The sequence below is a fragment of the Mustela erminea genome, chromosome X (assembly GCF_009829155.1).
Source record: "Mustela erminea isolate mMusErm1 chromosome X, mMusErm1.Pri, whole genome shotgun sequence".
In the NCBI taxonomy this organism is placed as follows: domain Eukaryota; kingdom Metazoa; phylum Chordata; class Mammalia; order Carnivora; family Mustelidae; genus Mustela; species Mustela erminea.
The window spans coordinates 62,385,661-62,405,570 of record NC_045635.1 but is presented as its reverse complement, the minus strand read 5'-3'; the positions used below and the strand labels follow the sequence as shown (position 1 = coordinate 62,405,570).

At 34.1% G+C, this 19,910-nt stretch overlaps 1 protein-coding gene across 4 annotated transcripts in view; it reads left to right on the top strand.

Annotated features, from left to right (window-relative positions):
• Window positions 1-19,910, top strand: part of ABCB7 (ATP binding cassette subfamily B member 7) — a 160,062-nt gene that overhangs the window by 99,035 nt on the left and 41,117 nt on the right. For all 4 annotated transcript variants that reach the window (XM_032329591.1, XM_032329590.1, XM_032329592.1 and 1 more), the window contains 3 exons: window positions 5,621-5,740; window positions 18,624-18,756; window positions 19,616-19,884. In XM_032329591.1, the coding sequence (XP_032185482.1) occupies window positions 5,621-5,740; window positions 18,624-18,756; window positions 19,616-19,884 (522 nt within the window). The remainder of the gene's footprint in view (window positions 1-5,620; window positions 5,741-18,623; window positions 18,757-19,615; window positions 19,885-19,910) is intronic.

The window sequence follows — 19,910 nt, the reverse complement described above, 5'->3', positions numbered from 1 at the left end:
GATTGTGCTGTTTCAGCTCCCTGTATATAAGTAGATATTCCTTCATTATTTCTTTTACCTGCCCGACCTCATAAGGCTTATGAAACTACATATTGTTACCAAATAAGCAAATAATTTAAAACCTGTCAGAAGTTATGATGACTTAATAAATCAAGTAATAAGCATATCTCCTGAATATAAGTAATAATTCGTCCTCCTGTGTTTAAGAATAGATAAATTAATTTATTAATTTAATAAATATTTATTGAGCATTATTTCTGATATCAGGTTTCTTTTTGTGGCACCTGCTTTTTTTCTGTCGGCCCACCTTATTTTCACTTTCATCTCTCTTTGACTGCTCTCTGATATTATCAAAAGATAACAATTTGTTACCATACAGAAGTATAGGGAGCCTATTTGAATTCATTCCTGCATTACCTTTGTGTTTTCTTTCTGAATCCAATTGATTTCCTTTATTATGGCAAGCTAATTCCAGTATATATTTGAGACTTTTGTAAAAATGTTTATTCCTCATACTAACATAGTACTAGTTTTAATAGGGCTTAAAATATCAGTTCACATTTTAAATTTGAAGTTATTTAGCTATAGCAAGAAGGTCTTATTGTATTTATTGTTAGCAAAGAGGAAGATAGATTCACTTCTACTTTTATAAGCCCTTTAATGATATTTCTGTAACATTCAAATTTTGTTATCATGATACATCATCATAGTTCATTTTTTTAAAAGATTTTATTTATTTATTTGACAGAGAGAGATCACAAGTAGGCAGAGAGGCAGGCAGAGAGAGACGGAGAAGCAGGCTCCCTATGGAGCAGAGAGCCGGATGCAGGGCTCAATCCCAGGACCCTGAGATCATGCCCTGAGCCGAAGGCAGAGGCTTAAACCACTAAGCCACCCAGGCGCCCCCATAGTTCATAAGTGAAGGAATTTCATGTTTCCTTTTTACATGTAGGTGAGGCTTAAATAAAAATTAATGATATCAAAAATTATGATATGATCGCTTCAGGGATTTTGACGCCTGAGAAGGAACTTCCTTTCCTTAAATCATTGTGTTTTTTTTCCCTATAGTACTCCTTACACAGTATGTTTTCAGAAAAGCCAGTTTCTTATCATCCTCCTTAACCATTTCTTGTATTTTCCACCCTTTCTTTAAGAATGTGATCTTAAAGGGGTATCTATGCTGCAAATCTGAAATGAAAAGTCGGTTGAAATGAAGGTGATTTTGATTTTGGTCTCAAGCTCATGGCTTTAGATAACCCTTTTGTCTTTCGGGATTACCATTGTCTGTCCAGTGTATGAGTTGTGGGTATCCACAGTATGATGATTCTGGTGATTTTAAAGGTGTTGTGTGTTTTCAGGATCTGTATTGAGACCTCCAGTATTATTTTAGTCTTGTGCAGCAAGAATGAGTTGGTTTGAAATTCTATAAAAGTGGGCCTCAGCCTCTAATAATATGCCTTTTTGATTTGGGCTCAACTTAAAAAAAGATACTTTTCAAACTTTTTAGTGTAGCTAATGTAAAACTGAAGTCATATACTTTATAGCTGAATGGATTCATAATGCATGATTACACAACTTCAGAACCCATTTTGTTAAATGAAATGGTGACATTTTATGCACTATTAAGCCAACTAGAATAATTTTCTTGCTCTTAGCCATAACTTCTGTATCCTTATTGAAAAAATTTGGGGTTTATTGTAGAAGGTTTTGATAGGAGAGAATGTTTAGAAAGATATGTAGAAACAGGGCCTTTTTGTCATTATTCCATCAAGAAAAACAAGACAGATAAAACTTGTGAAATGGGAAAATGGTTGAAATGCTTCAATTTGTGTTGTAATGCATTAAGTTATATTTATTTAGTAATAGTTTGATTGGAAAAAGTGAATTTTAAAATTATAGCCTTATTCCCATTTTTAGAAATACCTTACTGGTTATGAGAGCATATATGAGTATTTGTGTGTATGAAATAAAACATTAACAACTGTACTTTTGGCATTTCATGTTTTTGCCACCTTATATCTTTAAAGCAGCCAGAATGTAGTCCTGTATTTAGTACAATATGAACAGTTTTATTTATTTTATTGCTCTTTACTCAGTAAACTGAGACTTAGGCTAGAAAAATAGTTTGCTGAGCTTTGGGGGCAATAACCATAATATAAATCTACCCTGTATAACATAATGTGTTGTCCTGGGTTTCTTATATCTTGACAGTTTCCTCCATTCCTTGCTGTATAAATCTGCATGAAATTGTGTAACTTTCCTCTCTCAAGGTGAACTAGATTTTTTCTTATATATGAACTACAGAAAATACAAGCAAGCAAAAAGAATGTAAAAAATTATCAATGATTCCATCTATTCACAGCTACTTATTTTAACACCATTTGTTTGCATGTGTAAACTCATACACACATCACTTTTTTTAACATGAAAATTAAGTTTTGTACTCTGCTTTTTTCACTTTAGATGTTTCTGTGTCACTACATATATTTCTGAATGGCTATACTTTGTTGTATACATTCACTGTAAGTTGTTTTTACATTTCTCCATTATTGATCATTTAGGCTGTTTCCAAATTTTTCCTGTTGATACAGCATGTGAATAAAGATCCTATAACTAAATTTTTTATTCCTTTATTCAGTGGATGCTTGTTGAGAGTACCTACTGTGTGTTAGCCACTGTATTGATATTGGGTTAAATGGTACAATGAAGTTACCACTCACGGAATTCTAACAGGAGAGCAGATATTAATCAAATAATCACATTTCTGCATATGTAGTTTATAATCGAATTGGATGCTTTGAAAGGAGGAATACTCTCCTATGAAAGAATACAGCCAAGGATCCTGACTGGGGTTAGGGAAGACTTCATTGAAGAAATGCTGCCTGAGCTGACAGTTAACTATTTGGAAGAGGTTGGAGAGTGAGTTGGTGTTGTACAGAAAGAGATTATTCCAGACAGAATGAATGGTATAATGTAAATGCCCTATGGCAGGAGGGTTTATAGCATATTTGAGGCACTAAAAGAAAAGAAAGCTAGTATGGCATGGACACTGAAAAGTGGTGTAAAACATCACTAGAGATGTAGTCAGGGATCAAGCCAAGCAGAGCCTCACAAGTAGTGTTACGGACTTTGACCTTCATTTTAAGAGTGGTAGGATTCAATGGAAGGTTTTAAACTATGAGTAATATCTGATTGCAGGGTTTACTAATTGAACAGGGAGCAGAGTGGATACAGAGAAATCATTTAGGAGGGTGTTGCAAGTATTTTAGGTGAGAGGTAACGATAGCTTTGATTAGGTTGATAGTGAAAATAGATTCAAGAAATTTTTATGAGGTAAAATTGATTCAGTTTGGCTCATATTCTTAAGTATTTTTTAAAGTATAAGTTTCCAGAAATGGAATTCTTGACACAAAGGGCAAATTATTTTAAAAGTTGATGGTAGATACCAAAATGCTTTCTAGATAGATTGTTTGTTTACTTTCCCATTAACTGTGTTAGAATGCCCATTTCAGTGCAACTTCACCATCAATGAGGATTAACTTTTTGGTTTTTTTTTTTAAATACCTATTCCAGAAAGTATGTAGATAATTCAGTTTTTTGAATGGAGATTATTGGTAGTTTTGGAATGTGTATGTACTAATTTTATTTTGACTTTACCAAGTGTGGTTTTGATTCTTAATATTTTGCCTCTAAAAGCTGAAACTAAAACAAAAAGATTTCATGGGCATGTTGCCTCCAAAACTTGAGAGAAAGAAAAATGTAAGATGATTTAGGTCAGATTAAACGTGACTGGCAAATTGTGTGTTTGTTGAAATTTTTAATAATCCAACCTCTGTGCTTTATAATTAATACCAAGACTCCTACTTTCCTAAACATTGCATTAGAACTCTACTTTATTGTGAGTTTTGATTGAGGGCTCCAAAGTATTTTAAATAAACATATTGATAAAGAGACCAAAAGTATATAAGGATTTTGACCACAAAGATGGAAATATTGAAATGTTGATTACATTTTGTGTAATGTACTGATAGCTTAATAGATGGGAAATAAATGTATAGTATATGTCCTCTTGCTCTTACTGAATAATTCTTTGACAATATGAGAATGGCTGTAGCTGGAAGTAAAAAATTAAGGGATATAAGTCAATTTTAAAAAGCATTTTATATAGTTTCTTTTTCTCCAGGATAGTTTGAGCTTGAAAGATACGGACCTTAGATTCAGAATAAAAATGATTGCAAATATCTCTTCCCATATCATTTTGGTTTTTTGATGGTTTCCTTCACTGTGCAAAAGCTTTTTATTTTTGTGCAGTAATTTTGCTTTTGTTACCTTGCCAGAAGAGACATCTAGGAAAACGTTTCTGTGGCTAATGTCAAAGAAATTACAGCTGATGTTTTCTTGTAGGAACTTTATGGTTTCCTGTCTCACATTTAGGTCTTTTATCTATTTTGAATTTATTTTTGTGTATGGTATAAGCAATTCAGTTTCATTCTTTTGTATGTAACTGTCCCAATTTTCCCAGCACCATGTGTTGAAGAGACTATCTTTTTCCCCCATTGTATATTCTTGCCTTCTTTGTCTTAGATTAATCCACCATAGAAGTATGGGTTTATTTCTGGACCTCTGTTTTCTTCCATTGATTTATGTGTCTGTTTTTGTGCCAGTACCATACTATTTTAATTACTACAGCTTTGTAGTGTATCTTGAAATCTGGGATTATGATAACCTCCCGTTTTGGTCTTTTTTTTTTTTAGTTTTTATTTTAATTCCAGTTAATTATCATGCAGTGTAATATTAGTTCCAAGTGTATAATATAGTGATTCAGCAATTGCACGTATCACGCAGTGCTCATCATGACGGGTGCTTTCCCCGATACCCATCACATCTTTCATCCATCTCCCTACTCCCTTCCCCACTGGTAACCATTAGTTTGTTTTTTTCTAATTAAAAGAGTCTGTTTCTCTCTCTCTCTCTTTTTTTACTTTTTTTACTCACATTTGTTTTGTTTCTTAAATTCCACATGAGTAAAATCATGTGGTATTAGTCTCTCTCTGACTGACATACTTCACTTTCATTACACCCTCTAGCTCCATCAGTGTTATTTCAGATGGCAAGATTTCATTCTCTTTATGGCCGAGTAATATTCCATTGTGTGTGTGTGTGTATACACACATATATATATATATATGTTACTACTTCTTTATCCATTTATTAATCAGTAGACAGTTGGGCTGTTTCCATAATTTGGCTATTATAAAGACTGCTTCTATAAACATAGGGGTGCATATATCCCTTTGAATGAGTGTTTTTGTATTCTTTGCGTAAATACCCAGTAGTGTGATTACTGGATCATAGGGTTCTTCTTCCTTTTCATGATTGCTTTGGCTATTCAGGGTCCTTTGTGATTCTATATGTATTTTAGGATTATTTGTTCTAGTTCTGTGAAAAACATTATTGGTATTTTGATAGGGATTGCATTAACTGTATATTAATTATACTTAAAAAAAGTTTATAATGTTTGCAGATTTTTCTCAAATATGTACATAATTCTACATTATTAAAATACAGTTATATTTGAAATGACATGTTACTTACTGCTTTGTTTTCTCTCTTTCAACAGTTAAAAGATGTTGATACTCGGAAAATCATGAAAGCAATGGTTTCTTATGTGTGGCCCAAAGACAGGCCAGATCTACGAGCTAGAGTTGGCATTTCCTTGGGATTTTTGGGTGGTGCAAAGGTAAGAATAGGAGAAATTATGCATTGTTTGTTGTGTAACTAAGAAATTGTATGGCATTTTCTAATAATGAAACTTGAGCTGATAAAAGCTACTTTGGAGGGAGCATTATTAACTTTAAGGACCCTTATTTACATAACTCTTTTATGCAGTCAGAAATTATATGGTAATGCCCAGTTTATCTGTGGATCAGATTTAAGAGCCTCAGCTTAATGGAATTCACTCCTGAAACCAGTGTAAGATACAGGATCATTAGTTGTAACAAAGCATTAAGAACTTTATAAAACAATCTCCTCAGAACCCTGTTGGCTCTTTCTTAATGCATATTTCTCATAAGCTTGGTTTTCAGCTCCCAGTAAATTGAGAAGAGAATAAAGACACATTTAGGCACACTGATAGCATAAGTGGTAAGCAACAATGTGAAGAGAAAAAAAAAAAACCCAGGAAGACTTAAAAAAAAATGCCCACCAAAGCTGGCCGTATTTATTTGTTTATTTATTTATTTAATAGACATATAATGTATTTTTAGCCCCGGGGTACAGGTCTGTGAATCACCAGATTTACACACTTCACAGCACTCACCCTAGCACATACTCTCCCCAATGTTCATAACCCCACCACCCTCTTCCGACCCCCCCTCCCCCCAGCAACCCTCAGTTTGTTTTGTGAGATTGAGAGTTTCTTATGGTTTGTCTCCCTCCTGATCCCATCTTTGTTTTCATTTTCCTACCCCCCAAACCCCCCATGTTGCTTCTCCACTTCCTCATATCAGGGAGATCGTATGATAGTTGTCTTTCTCTGACTGACTCACTTCGCTAAGCATAATACCCTCTAGTTCCATCCACGTTGCCGCAAATAGCAAGATTTCGTTTCTTTTGATGGCTGTATAGTATTCCATTGTGTGTATATACACACACACACACACCACCTCTTCTTTATCCATTCATCCGTTGATGGACATCTAGGTTCTTTCCATAGTTTGGCTATTGTGGACATTGCTGCTATAAACATTCGGGTGCACGTGCCCCTTCAGATCACTACGTTTGTATCTTTAGGGTAAATACCCAGTAGTGCAATTGCTGGGTCATAGGGCAGTTCTATTTTCAACATTTTGAGGAACCTCCATGCTGTTTTCCAGAGTGGTTGTACTAGCTTCTAGCACCACTTTTTGAAAAGAGTGTTTAACCCCTACTTGGTTGCCTCTACTCCTTTGTTAAACATCAGTTGAATATATTCGTGTATATTTTTCTATTTCTGGACTCTGTTCTGTTCTGTTGGTCTATTTATTCTTTTGCCAGCACCACACTGTCTTGACTATTGCAGCTTTATGGTAAGTCTTGCAGTCAAGTAGTGTCAGCCCTCTGATAGTGGTTTTCCAATATTGTGTTTGATATTCTGGGTCTTTTGTTTTTCTCTATAATGCTTAGAATTGGTTTGTCCATATCTACCAAATAGCTGGGATTTTGATTGGGACTACATTGAATATTTAGAGCAAGTTTACGAACAACTGACATCTTGACAATATTGAGTCATTCCATCCACGAACATGGAATCTGTTCATTAAGTTCCTTTTTGATTTCTTTCATCAGAGTATTATAGTTTTCCTCATATAGATCTTGAACATTCTTTGTTAGATTTATACCTAATTAATATCATTTTGGGTACAAATTTAGGTGGTCTTAATTTTTTATTTCAAATCATGTATTGTTCACTGGAGATAAATAGGAAAGCAGTTGACTTTTGTATATTAACCTCATATCCTGGCAAGCTTGCTAGAGTTGCTTATTAGTTTCAGGAGGGGTTTTTTTTGTTGTTGGTTGTTGTCAGTTCTTCAGGATTTTCTACATAGCTAATCATATTATCTGCAAAAATAGTTTTATTTCTTCTTTCCTAACATGTGTGTCTTCTCTTTCCTTTTCTTATTGCATTACCTAGGACTTCCAATACCATGTTGAACAAGAGCGATAAGAGAGGGCATTTTGCTTTGTTCCCAGATTTAGGGGTAAAGCATCTAGTTTCTCATCATTTAGTATGTTGTTAGCTACAGGGTTTTGTTGTAGGTGTCTTTAATCTCGTTGAAGAAGTTTCTTTCTTGTTTTATTTTTTTTTAATTGTTATGTTAGTCAGTAGTTTTTGATGTAGTGTTCCAAGATTCATTGTTTGCATATAACACCCACTGCTCCATGCAATATATGCCCTCCTTAATAGCCATCACTAGGCTAACCCATCCCCCTCTCCCCTCTAAAACCCTGTTTGTTTCTTGGAATCCATATTCTCATGGTTTGTCTACCCATCTGATTCCCCCCGGATAATTGACTTTCCTGCTTGACTTATTTCACTGAGCATAATCTTCTCCAGTTCCATCCATGTTGATGCAAAGCTGATGCATCCTCTCTGATGGCTGAGTGATATTCCATTGTATATATGGACCACATCTTTATCCATTCATCTGTTGAAGGGCATCTCAGCTCTTTCCACAGTTTGGCTATTGTGGATGTTGCTGCTATGAACATTGGGGTGCTTAGGGCCCTTCTTTTCACTACATCTTTTCATTTTTGGGGTAAATACCCAGTAGTATAATTGCTAGGTCATAGAGTAGCTCTATTTTTAATTTTTTGAGGAATTTCCACACTGTTTTCCAAAGTGCTGTACCACCTTGCATTCCCACCAGTAGTGTAAGAGGGTTCCTCTTTCTCCACATCCTCTCCAACATTTGTTTCTTGCCTTTTCAATTTTTGCCATTCTGACTGGAATAAGGTGGTATCTCAATGTGGTTTTGACTTGAATTTCCCTGATGGCTAGTGGTGGTGAACATTTTTTCATGTGTCTGACACTACAGACAAAGAGCTGATATCCAAGATCTATAAAGAAGTTTCTTTCTATTTTGTTCCCAGTTTGCTGAGAGTTTTTTTTTTTTTTATCATGAATAGGTATTGGATTTTGTCTAGTGGTTTTTTCCCTCTGTTGATATCATGGGATATTTTTTCTTTAGTCTGTTGATGGGATGGAGTACATTAATTGATTTTCTAATATTGAACTAGCTATGCATACCTGGAGTGAATTCCACTTGGTCATGTTATATATTTATTTTTATATAATATTGGATTTGACTTGGTAATATTTTGGTGAGAATTTTTTATCTGTAATCATGAGAGATAGTGGTCTAGAGTTTTCCTTTCTTATAATGTCTGCCTGGTTTTGGTATTAGTGTAGTGTTGGCCTCCTACAATGAGTTCAAAAATTTTCCTTCTGTCTCTCTTTTCTGGAAGGAATAGTATTTACAGATGAATATATTGTCTACTTTTCTTTTCTCCTTGTTTTGCCTTGCTAATAATATCTCCCTTTAGTGCTCTTGTCCATTATGTTCTTTCTCTTCTTCTGATCTTTTTGAGACTCGAGAGATGAACAAACAAAATTCTCTTTTACCTCTTCATGTATATTGGGCCCTTCTTGGCAGCACTAGTTATAGAGTCCTTAATTATCAGAGACTGCTGTGAAAGGGATTAATTTTTGAGAAATTTAGGTATTAAAAGGGTCTGGAAGAATTGCGTTCTTCAGATGACTTAGACAATACTTTCATGACCAAGAAGGGAAAAGTCACTTTAAAATCTAGAATTTGAGATCCTCAGCAAACTGATCATATGGACCAGTAAATTTGGCATCATATAGATACAGCATACTTTTGGTTGTCCTTGATGGTGATTGTACTTTTTCCTTAATTCCATTATTTAATTTAATGTCCCAAGCTGTGCATTTCCAAGTTAAAGTTAAACAGATTCAATTCCTTAGTTATATACCAGTCCTAAAAATTCAAGAATTTAGAATATTTATATATGTGATTTAAACTTTTGATCTAGGAAAGAAAAAAATTGTGTAGTAAGTCCTTTTATTTCTCTTGTACTTAAATTAATGGGCACATTGCAGTTATAGATGAAACATAACTTCTGTCCCATGATTATAATCCAGTGAAGACAGTTTCTTAATTTTTAGAAAACAACAGTGGGATTAAATTCCATACTGAGTCATTTTTGATTGAAATACATCAACATCTAGCCTTATTTTTAGACCTCTCCGGCCTCTAGGGAGCCAAGTCTGGTGTGGCCTGAGACACTGGCTTTATTTTTTAAATTTTGCTTTTAATATACATGCAGTAAAGTGTACTTTTATGATTTTTAATTCATGAATATATTCATGTAATTACTGCCATAGTCAGGATACAAAAATGTGCTACTATTGTGTAACCCCTTTGTGGATATATCCTCTTCAGACCCCTAACTGCTGGATACTACTGATTTGCCTTCTATCATTATAATTTTGTCATTTTGAGAATACCATATAAATAGAATCATACAGTATATAACTGTTTGAGCTGGCTCCTCTCACACAACATAATGTCTTTGTCATTCATCCAATTCATTAAGTCTATTAATAGTTCATTTTTCTTTTTATTGCTGAGGTGCTGTAGTATGGATGTACTCTATTTACCTACTGGTAGACATTTGGTTTCTTTCCACCTTTTGGCAGTTATAACTAGAGTGACTGTAAGCACTTACATATGGGTGTTTGTATGAACCTGAGTTTTCATTTCTCTAGGATAAATATCTAAGAGTGGAATTTCTAGGTTATGGTTGGTGTATTTTTAACTCTATAAGAAACCACTGGACTGTTTTACAGAATAGTTATTTTTGTCTTCCTAACAGCAGTGATGAGAGTTCCAGTTGCTTTACTTCTTTGCCAACACATGATATTGTCAAGCATTTAGTGATGTCTCGTGGTTTCAATATACGTTTTCCTAATGGCTAATTATATTGAATATCCTTGCATATGCTTAGTTGCCAGCCACCTATGCACTTTGGTGAAGTGTCTGTTCAAGTTTTGTCCATTTTTAGTTAGGCTTTTGTTTTTACTATTCAGTGAGTTATTTATACATTCTGGATATGAGACCTTTCTCAGATATGTAATTTGCAAAAATTTTCTCCCATCTGTAGCTTTTTAAAAAATTCCCTTAATAGTGTTTTATATAGAACAAGAGTTTTTAATTTTGATGGGTTCCAGTTTATTATTTTTTTCCTTTATGGATTATGTTTTAGTTATTATGTCTAAGAACTTTTGGCCTAACTCAAGGTCATTATGATTTTCTCCTGAGTTTTCTTATAAAAGTTATATATTCATCTTTTACATTTATGTTTATGCTCCATTTTGAGTTAATTACTGTATCCAGTGTAGTTGGAGGTTCATTGTTTTGTCCATTTGTTCCTAACATAAACACTATACTCTCCTAGTTGAATTTCCTTTGTATCCTATTGCTGTTGTAAAAACTTCTCACACTTGATAGCTTAAAACCACACATATATATTATTTTGTAAAGTTCAGAAGTCCAAAATTCGGTCTCCTGGGTCAGAATAAAAGCATTTGTCAGGGCTGTGTTCCCTCTAGAGGCTCTTGGGGGAAAACCCATTTCCTTGCCTTTTCTATTGGCATGCCTTGACTTGTGGCTGCCCCCCCTCTATTTTAAAGCCTGCAACATCTTCATTCTCTCTGACTCTAACTTATGGCCTCTATAGTCATGTCTTTTGTCTTGACTTTGGATCCCCTCCCACCTCCCTCTTATTATAAGATTTATAAGAACCCTTTTGATTACACTTGGCCCACCCAGGTAATTCACAGTACTCTTCCCAGCTCATATTCTTTAGTTTAATCATGTGCAAAGTTTGTTTTGCTATGTAAGGTATCATCTTCACAGGTTCTGGAGATTAGTACCTTAGTACATGGAGATTTTAGGGAGCCATTATTCTCTCTACGTGTGTGTGTGTGTGTGTGTGTGTGTGTGTGTGTGTGTGTGTATCTTTTTCTGGACTTCGTTCTTGTCTGTTGATCTATATGTATCTGTCTCTCCATTCATCCACACCACCTTGACTTTATTGAGATAGATAATTTGATTCTTTCAAAGTTCTTCTTTTTAAAATTTTTTTGACTGTTCTAGTTTCTTTGTCCATTAATTTTAGAATGATCTTGTCTATAGCTACAAAGAAGCCATACAGGATTTTTAAATGGATTTTTATTAAATCTCTAGAGCAACTGGGAGAATTGACATCCCTGCTACATTGAGTGTTCCAGTCAGTGAACATAGAATATCTCTCCACTTACTTAGGTCTTATTTATTTCATCTTCACTTGTAGCTTTATCATATAGACACTGAACATGTTTGATTAGACCATTGGTTTCCAACCAGGGGTGACTTTGCCTTTCAGGGGACATTTGGCACTATCTGGAGACATTTTTGATGGTTACAGTTGGGGATGAGGGTGCCACTAGCGTATAGTAGGTAGACATTAAGGACACTGCTAAACATCCTAAAATGTACAGAATGTCTCTTCTCATAAGAAAGAATTATCTAAGACAGAATGTAGTGCTGAAGGTTGAGAAATCGTGGGTTAGGTTTATACTTCAAGATTTCTTTGGTGGAGGGTTATTTTAATTTTTTTAAAGATTTTATTTATTTATTTGAAAGTGAGAGAGTACGAACAGGGGGAGGGGCAGAGGGAGAGGAAGCAGCAGACTCCCCGCTGAGCAGGGAGCCTGATGTGGAACTCAGTCTCAGGTTCCTAGGATCATGACCTGAACTGAGGGCAGATGCTTAACTGACTGAGCCACCCAGGCACTGGGGTATTGTAGTTTTTTAAAATGTTGGTTCATTACTATATTGATATATTAATAATTATTTGCTTATATTGGTTATAATTTGTTGATCATTATATTTATAATTATTGAGAAATTTGGAGTTTGGCCTACCATTTTATTATTTGTTTTGTGCCAGTTTCCTCTTTCATTACTCCATTTCATCTTTCCTTTCATCTTTTGTGTTATTTAAGCATGTTTTACTATCCCATTTTACTTTATCTATTGTGCCTTTTAATCTATGTACTCCTATAATTTTTTTGTAGTTGCTCTAGGAATTACAATATTGATACTGAACTTCTCATAGCTTCCTTAGAATCAGTATTTTACCATGTCAAGTGAAATGTAAAAGTATTACTACTCTTTAAGTCCCTTTACCTTCCCATTTATATTTATAGGTTATCTTGTGTATTACATCTGTATACAGTGAAAACTCCATCAGTCAATGATTTAACTTTTGCTTTTGTCCATCAAACATATTTTAAAGAACTTAAGAGAATAGGCTACTATATTTGCACAGATATTTACTATTTCTGTTGCTTTTCCTTCATTTCTGACGTTCCACGTTTCCATCTGCTACCATTTCCCATGTGTATGAAGAGTTTCCTTTAGAAGTTCTTTTAGAGGAGGTCTGCTAGTGACTAAGTTTTAGTTTTCCTTAACCTGAAAGGGTCTTGATATTCCTTTCATTTCTGAAGGCTAATTTTGCTGATTACAGGATTCTAAATTGACAGTTCATTACTTTTACCACTTGAAAACTGTGCCACTTCCTGCTGGCCTCCCTGGAAATCTGGTTTCTTCAAATTGTTTTCCCCTTATACATAATGTATTGTTTATATATGGCTGCTTTTAAGATTTTTAAATTTGTCTTTAGCTTTTGGAATGCTAATTATAATGTGTCTTTATGTGATTTTTTTTGGGTTTTCCCTAATCGGGGGTTACTTATCTTCTTGAATCTGTAAGTTTATGTCTTTTGCCAGATTTGGGGAATTTTTAGTCATTATTTATTGAAATACTCTTTCCAGCCTCAGATTTTCTCTTCTTATCTTCTGAGACTCTAAAGAGGAGTGATAGATCTTTATTTTATAGTCCCATAGATCCCAGAGTCTTGTGCCCTCTCCCCCCTTTTTAGTGTTTTCTCTCTGTTGTTCATATTCAATAAATTTTATTGTTCTGTTTTCAAGTTGACTGATTTCTTTCCTTTGTCCTCTCCATTCTTCATAGAGCCCATACATTCAGATTTTTTTTTAATCAGTCATTATATTTTTTTGGTTCTGGATTTTTCGTTTGGTTCTTCTTTATGTCCTCTTTATCTGCTGAGACATTGTATTTTTTGTTGTTTGAAACATGTTCATAAATGCTCCTTGAAGCACTTTTGTTCTGAAAACCTCATCAGGTATTTCTAACATTTGTGTGTATTCTTTTATTTCAAGTTGATGTCTTAGTAGTCCTTGGTATACTGAGTGACTTTTTATTGGAACTTTGGATATCTTGAGTATTATGGTGTGAGACTCTGGCTTTTTAAAAAATCTTTTGTTTAGCAGACCTCCTATGATACTGTTCCAGTGGGGATGGGCTGCTGCCTCATTACTTCAGGTGGGGTTAAAAGTCTAGGTTCTCACCTTGGTCTCCATTGACTCCTAAAGCAAGGGACTCCTCATGGCTGCTAGGTGGGGTAGGAGTTTAGGCTCCTCAACAGGATAAAAGACAAGCTACACACCATTAGAAAATATTTGCGAATTACAGACCCAATGAAGGTCTCTATATCTAGAAAATATAGAGAGAACTCTTAAACTCAATATAAAAAAACAAAAGCAAAAAACCAATCTAGTTACAACATTTGCAAAACACATGAACAGATATTTAACTAAAGAGGATATATGGGTGGAAAATCAGAATATGAAAAGAATATGAAATATGAAAACATCATTGCTGTTAGGGAAACCTAAATTTAAACTACAAGATATCACTATACACTTACTAAAATAGTTTCAAAATAAAAGGATGCCGGGTGGCTTAGTCTGTTGAGCATCTGACTCTAGATCTCAGCTCAGGTCTTGGACTCAGGGACATGATTCAGGCTCCCCATTGTGGAGCCTGCTTAAAAAATTGGCTTCAAAATAAAAAAATAGTAATGATATCAAATGTTGGTGAGGATGCTGAGGAATTGGATCACTCATACTTTACTGGTGGTGGGAATATAAAATGGTATAGCCACTCAGAAAGAGTATGGCAGTTTCCTAAAAAGTTCAGTATAGACTTACCATATGATTTTTAAATTACCCATGGGCATTTATCCCAGAGAAATGAAAACTTACGACCACCTGTATGAAAGTTTCTACAGCATCTTTTTATTTATAGTCCAAAACTACAGACAACCAAAATGTCATTTAGGGATGAATAAACTTGGTACATCTGTGGAATAGTACTTAGCTATAAAAAATGAGCTATTGAGGGGCACCTGCGTGATACAGCTGGTTAAACATCAGACTCTTGGTTTCAGCTTAGGTCATGATATGAGGGTCATGAGATTGAGCCCCATGTTGGGCTCCATGCTTGGCACAGAGTCTGCTAAAGACTCTCTCTCTCCCTCTGTCCCTCCCCTCCGTACATGTGCATACTTTTTCCCTCTCTCAAATAAATAAATCTTTAAAAATAAGCTGTTGATACATGCATCATCCTTGATGAATCCCGAGTGAAGAAAAAGGTCAGTCTCAAAAGATTATGAACTATATGATTCCATATAATATATATATATTATATATATATATTATTTATATATAATATATATAATATATATTATTTATATATAATATATATATATCTGCTCAAGTTTTTATATATATATAATATATATATAATTCTATATATATATATAAAATTCTCAAGTTTTTATAATATATATATATATATATAAAATTCTCAAAATGACTAAACTATAGAGTTAAAGCACAGATTAGTGGTTGCCAGAGGACAGGGATTTAGATATGGGGCAAGGTGGGATGGGAGTGATTATAAAGAGGTAGCATAAGAGATTTCTTGTTGTGATGGAGTAGTTCTGTATCTTGACTGTGGTGATGGTTACATGGATCTAAAGATGGGATAAAATGGCATAGGACCATATAGACAACACATAGAAACCACACACATACATGAATACATATTTAAGTATGATAAAAATTAAATTAGTTCTGTAGTCTGGTTAATAGTAATGTGCCAGTGTACATTTTTGGTCTTGATATTCAACTACAGCTATATAAGATGTCATCATTAGGAGACACTGAGTGAAGGGTTATGAGTCTCTTTGTACTACTTTTGCAACTTCCTGTGAGTCTGTAATTATTTCAGAAGAAAAGTTTTTTTTTTTTTAATTCACATTTCTCTGAGGTGGCTTAAGTGTAGTTCTTGTGAAAACAGAATATTAGGGAAAACCAATATTTGCCACCCCCTATGCTCAAAGTACCACAAGGCCACTGCAGCCAACATACGTATACTAATAAAAACATCTACACATAATATACTCCTTTCTATTTCTTTGGTATTTTAAAATTTCTTTCTAAAATTACTTTTTTGGGGGAAAACTGGAAGTAATCAGTAGTTATATTAGAGGTAGTACATGTTCTTAGAAATGTGCTAACTTCCTTTTTTCTGTCAATTAAAATACAGGACAGATGATAATTTACATTCTTTATACATTTATAAGGATGGTCCCAAATTTGACCAGACCCAAACACATTTCCAAGAAAGTAAAATAACACAACTTTCTTGATGATACATTATTTTTAGTCACTACTCACTCTGGCTGCGACAAAGATACAATGGCCTGTAAGTTATGAGAATTGTGTGCTAGCTATAGCTATCACTTTTTCTCCTGCTCAGGAAATTGTATTAGAATGCAAGTAAGGGGATGTGGTCTTATTATACAGAAACACTGGAATCTGCTCAAGTTTTTAAAAATTATTTATGCCATACTTTATGCTGGTTACAATAACACATTTGAGAGCATCTACTTTAGAGTACAAATGAAGTAGAATAATATGATCCCTTGCTTTATGAACTGCTAATATGGCAATGGTATTCTAGAAAAAATTCTGAATTTCAGGTTAGTCTTGGATTTTAATCCTAGCTCTGCTGCATATCAGACAGGTCATTAAACCTCATGGAACCTAAGTTTCCTCAATTACAGGGCTGTCCATTGAATGGAATTATGTCATTCAGTTCTCACCTTTGTGAAAGATACCTAGTACCATACGTGTCTCTGATAGCTGTTCACAAAATGTTTGTTTTGCCACAAAAGTTTTGTAAACTGAGGTTGAGAAGCCAGTATATGCATGAACATTGCACCTGGAAAGCAAATGATAAATATATAGTAAAAAGGACAAATACTGAGGTATATAAACTGTGAAAAAAAAGGAGTTTGCAAATGAAAAGTGTCAAATGGGCTGCAGGTTTCAGAGAAGGCATCATGATGGGAATGGTATTCAGAGTGGGTTTTAAAAAATGGAAAGGAAGAAAGATAAATCAGGCAGGCAGACCATTTCAAGCAGAAGCAAGAGCTTGAGGTTATATGATTATATAGAAATCAAAATTGAGAAATTTATCATACTTCAAACTTGCTATTCTATTAGATTATATTTTAGAAGTTAGAAAAAATGTTAAGCAATTTTTCCCGAAGTGTTACATTCTTAAACGTGGTCCAACATCTGCTGCATATTTTAATGGTATTGTTGAACCTACTTGGTTGCTAGGACACTTGTATACTTTACTTTGAAATCTTGATTGGTAAGATTTACATAGCTCCTGTCAGCTGTCAGCTAAACTTAGGCTTGTTGACAATATTTTTTATGTTTAACAAAGATGAATGATATAATAATGGGATTAACAAGAGCTGGGATTTCATTATTTTTGTTAAGCCTTACAGACTTGCTTTCAGGGCGCCTGGGTGGCTAAATCTTTTAAGCTGCTGCCTTTGACTCAGGTCATGATCTCAGGGTCCTGGGATTGAGCATCACTTTGGGTGCCCTGCTCAGCAGGGAGTCTGCTTCTCCATCTCTCTCTCTCAAATAAATAAAAATTTAAAAAAAAAGAATTACTTTCATATGTTATTGATATACATGAACTTAATTTTTTTAAAGCTTTGGCATTCTGATCAGTTTTCTGTTCTTAAGTGATAGTTGATGTTTTTGATACTATAACCTTGCAGAAAATGTGAAATGTGCCTTGAATATATGAAAGCAGTATACCCATAATTTTCGTATTTTCTGGTGTATTCTCTTAGACAGATAGGTTGGTTTTTGAAAGCTTATTTTGGTATATAGTGAGTTTTGTTTAGTATTGGAGCAAAGGAATCTTCTTAAATTTTTATTACTGAGTTATAGTTGACATATGATGTCAAAATTAGTTTCAGGTATACAGCAAAGTGATCCAGCAATTCTGTACATTACTCAGCGCTCACCACAAAAATGTAGTCACCATACAACATTATTACAGTGTTATTGACTCTGTTTCTTATGCCATACTTTTTGTCTCCATGACTCACTTATCTTAAAACCAAAAGTTTGTACTTCTTCATTTCCTTCACCTCTTCTCTGACCAAAGGATCTTTTTGTGGGGCAAATAGATCTACGATTTTTGTGTTTTTTCCCAAGTAGTCAGTCAGCCACAGATACTTGTAATTTATCTACTTTTGAAATACATTTTCACTAAATATTTTAGTTTTACTGTAATTTTGGTGAACAAATAATTTTATGTATTTGATTGGATATCTACTAAATACAAAGCATAGTAGTACAGAACAAGTGTAGGATTATGATACAGATCATCAAGGATCTAGTAAGAAAGAAAAATATTTACATAAATGATGTTAAGACAGTTTGCCTTAAGTGTCATAAGCTCTGTAGCAATTTCAGATAATGGAGAGAGCATTTTGAGTAGATAATCAGGAATTATTTCATGGAGGCATGATCATTTGACTAATGCTTGTCGCTTTTAAATGAATATTAACATGGCATTCAGTGTGAGGTAGAAATTCTGAAATGACAGCTCTCCACTGCCAAAGATTTTATCTTTATAAACTGGGAAAATCATTTCATTACTAATAAATGATTAATATCTAAACATTCCCATAAATACTAACTTAAGGTAAATATTTTTACTTTTAGAGAGTACATTTATTTATGATGGTTAATTGTTGCTTTTATATTTTTAGGCCATGAATATTGTGGTCCCCTTCATGTTTAAATATGCTGTAGACAGCCTCAACCAGATGTCGGGAAACATGTTGAACCTGAGTGATGCACCAAATACAGTTGCAACCATGGCAACGGCAGTTCTGATTGGCTGTATGTGTGATTCTTTGATCTGTCTACAGGTGTTGACTTTCTTCAAGAGGGTTTCATCATATTTGAGAAGATGACCTTTTCACCACAAACACATTTAGCATTTTGGACGTTTATCATTTTATGTGAGATATTTGAAATGTGGTTTTTAAAAATTCTTTTTATGGTATACTTTCTAAAAATTCTCTAACAGCCAAATTTTTCAAGTTCTAGAAAAAAATAACATGAAATAAGACATTGAATTCATAACAACCACTTCTGATAGTCTATCAGATAACCTTTTCAGTAATTCTTTCTAGTCATTTTCTTGCTGTTAATTATTTAATGGGAAATAGCTAAATAATGATATGCATACATTAATGTCTTTTTGAATTATATTCAATAACCATGACACAAATTTACCATTTGTAAAGAACAGAACATGTTGCTTTGTTCCCTCATGCATTAGGAAGGACACTGGGAGACTCAGGAGATTTGAATGGGGACATGCTTTAGTCGAGGCACTTGATTTTTTAGGATCTCGATTTTATCATTTGTTATTTGGGGGAACTGAAGTAGATTAGAATTTGTCCACAATAAGGCCAGATAGACTTCTCTTTATTAAAAGTGTTTAGTTGGAAAAAATCTTACAACATCTCGAATTTATAAAGGGAAATAACAATGAAAGGGATCCATAGTGGTAGAAAGATTGGTAGTCACTAGGTTAGGTGCTTTCTTTCTAGGTTTCTTTTACTTTAAGTATTCTGTGATGTATTCATTTATTGTATAAACACTTTCTTACTTACTATATACTTAACATTTTATACCTATGATTCTAACGTTTTTATAACCCAGTTTTTTTTTCTTTTGAATGTATTGTTAGATGGTGTATCAAGAGCTGGAGCTGCCTTTTTTAATGAAGTTCGAAATGCAGTATTTGGCAAGGTGGCCCAAAATTCAATCCGAAGAATAGCCAGAAATGTCTTTCTTCATCTGCACAACCTGGATCTGGCTTTCCACCTGAGTAGACAGACAGGAGCTTTATCAAAGGCTATTGACAGAGGGACAAGGGGTATCAGTTTTGTCCTGAGTGCTTTAGTATTTAATCTCCTTCCCATCATGTTTGAGGTGACTCTTGTCAGTGGTATTTTGGTAAGACATTTTTCATAATAAGCTTT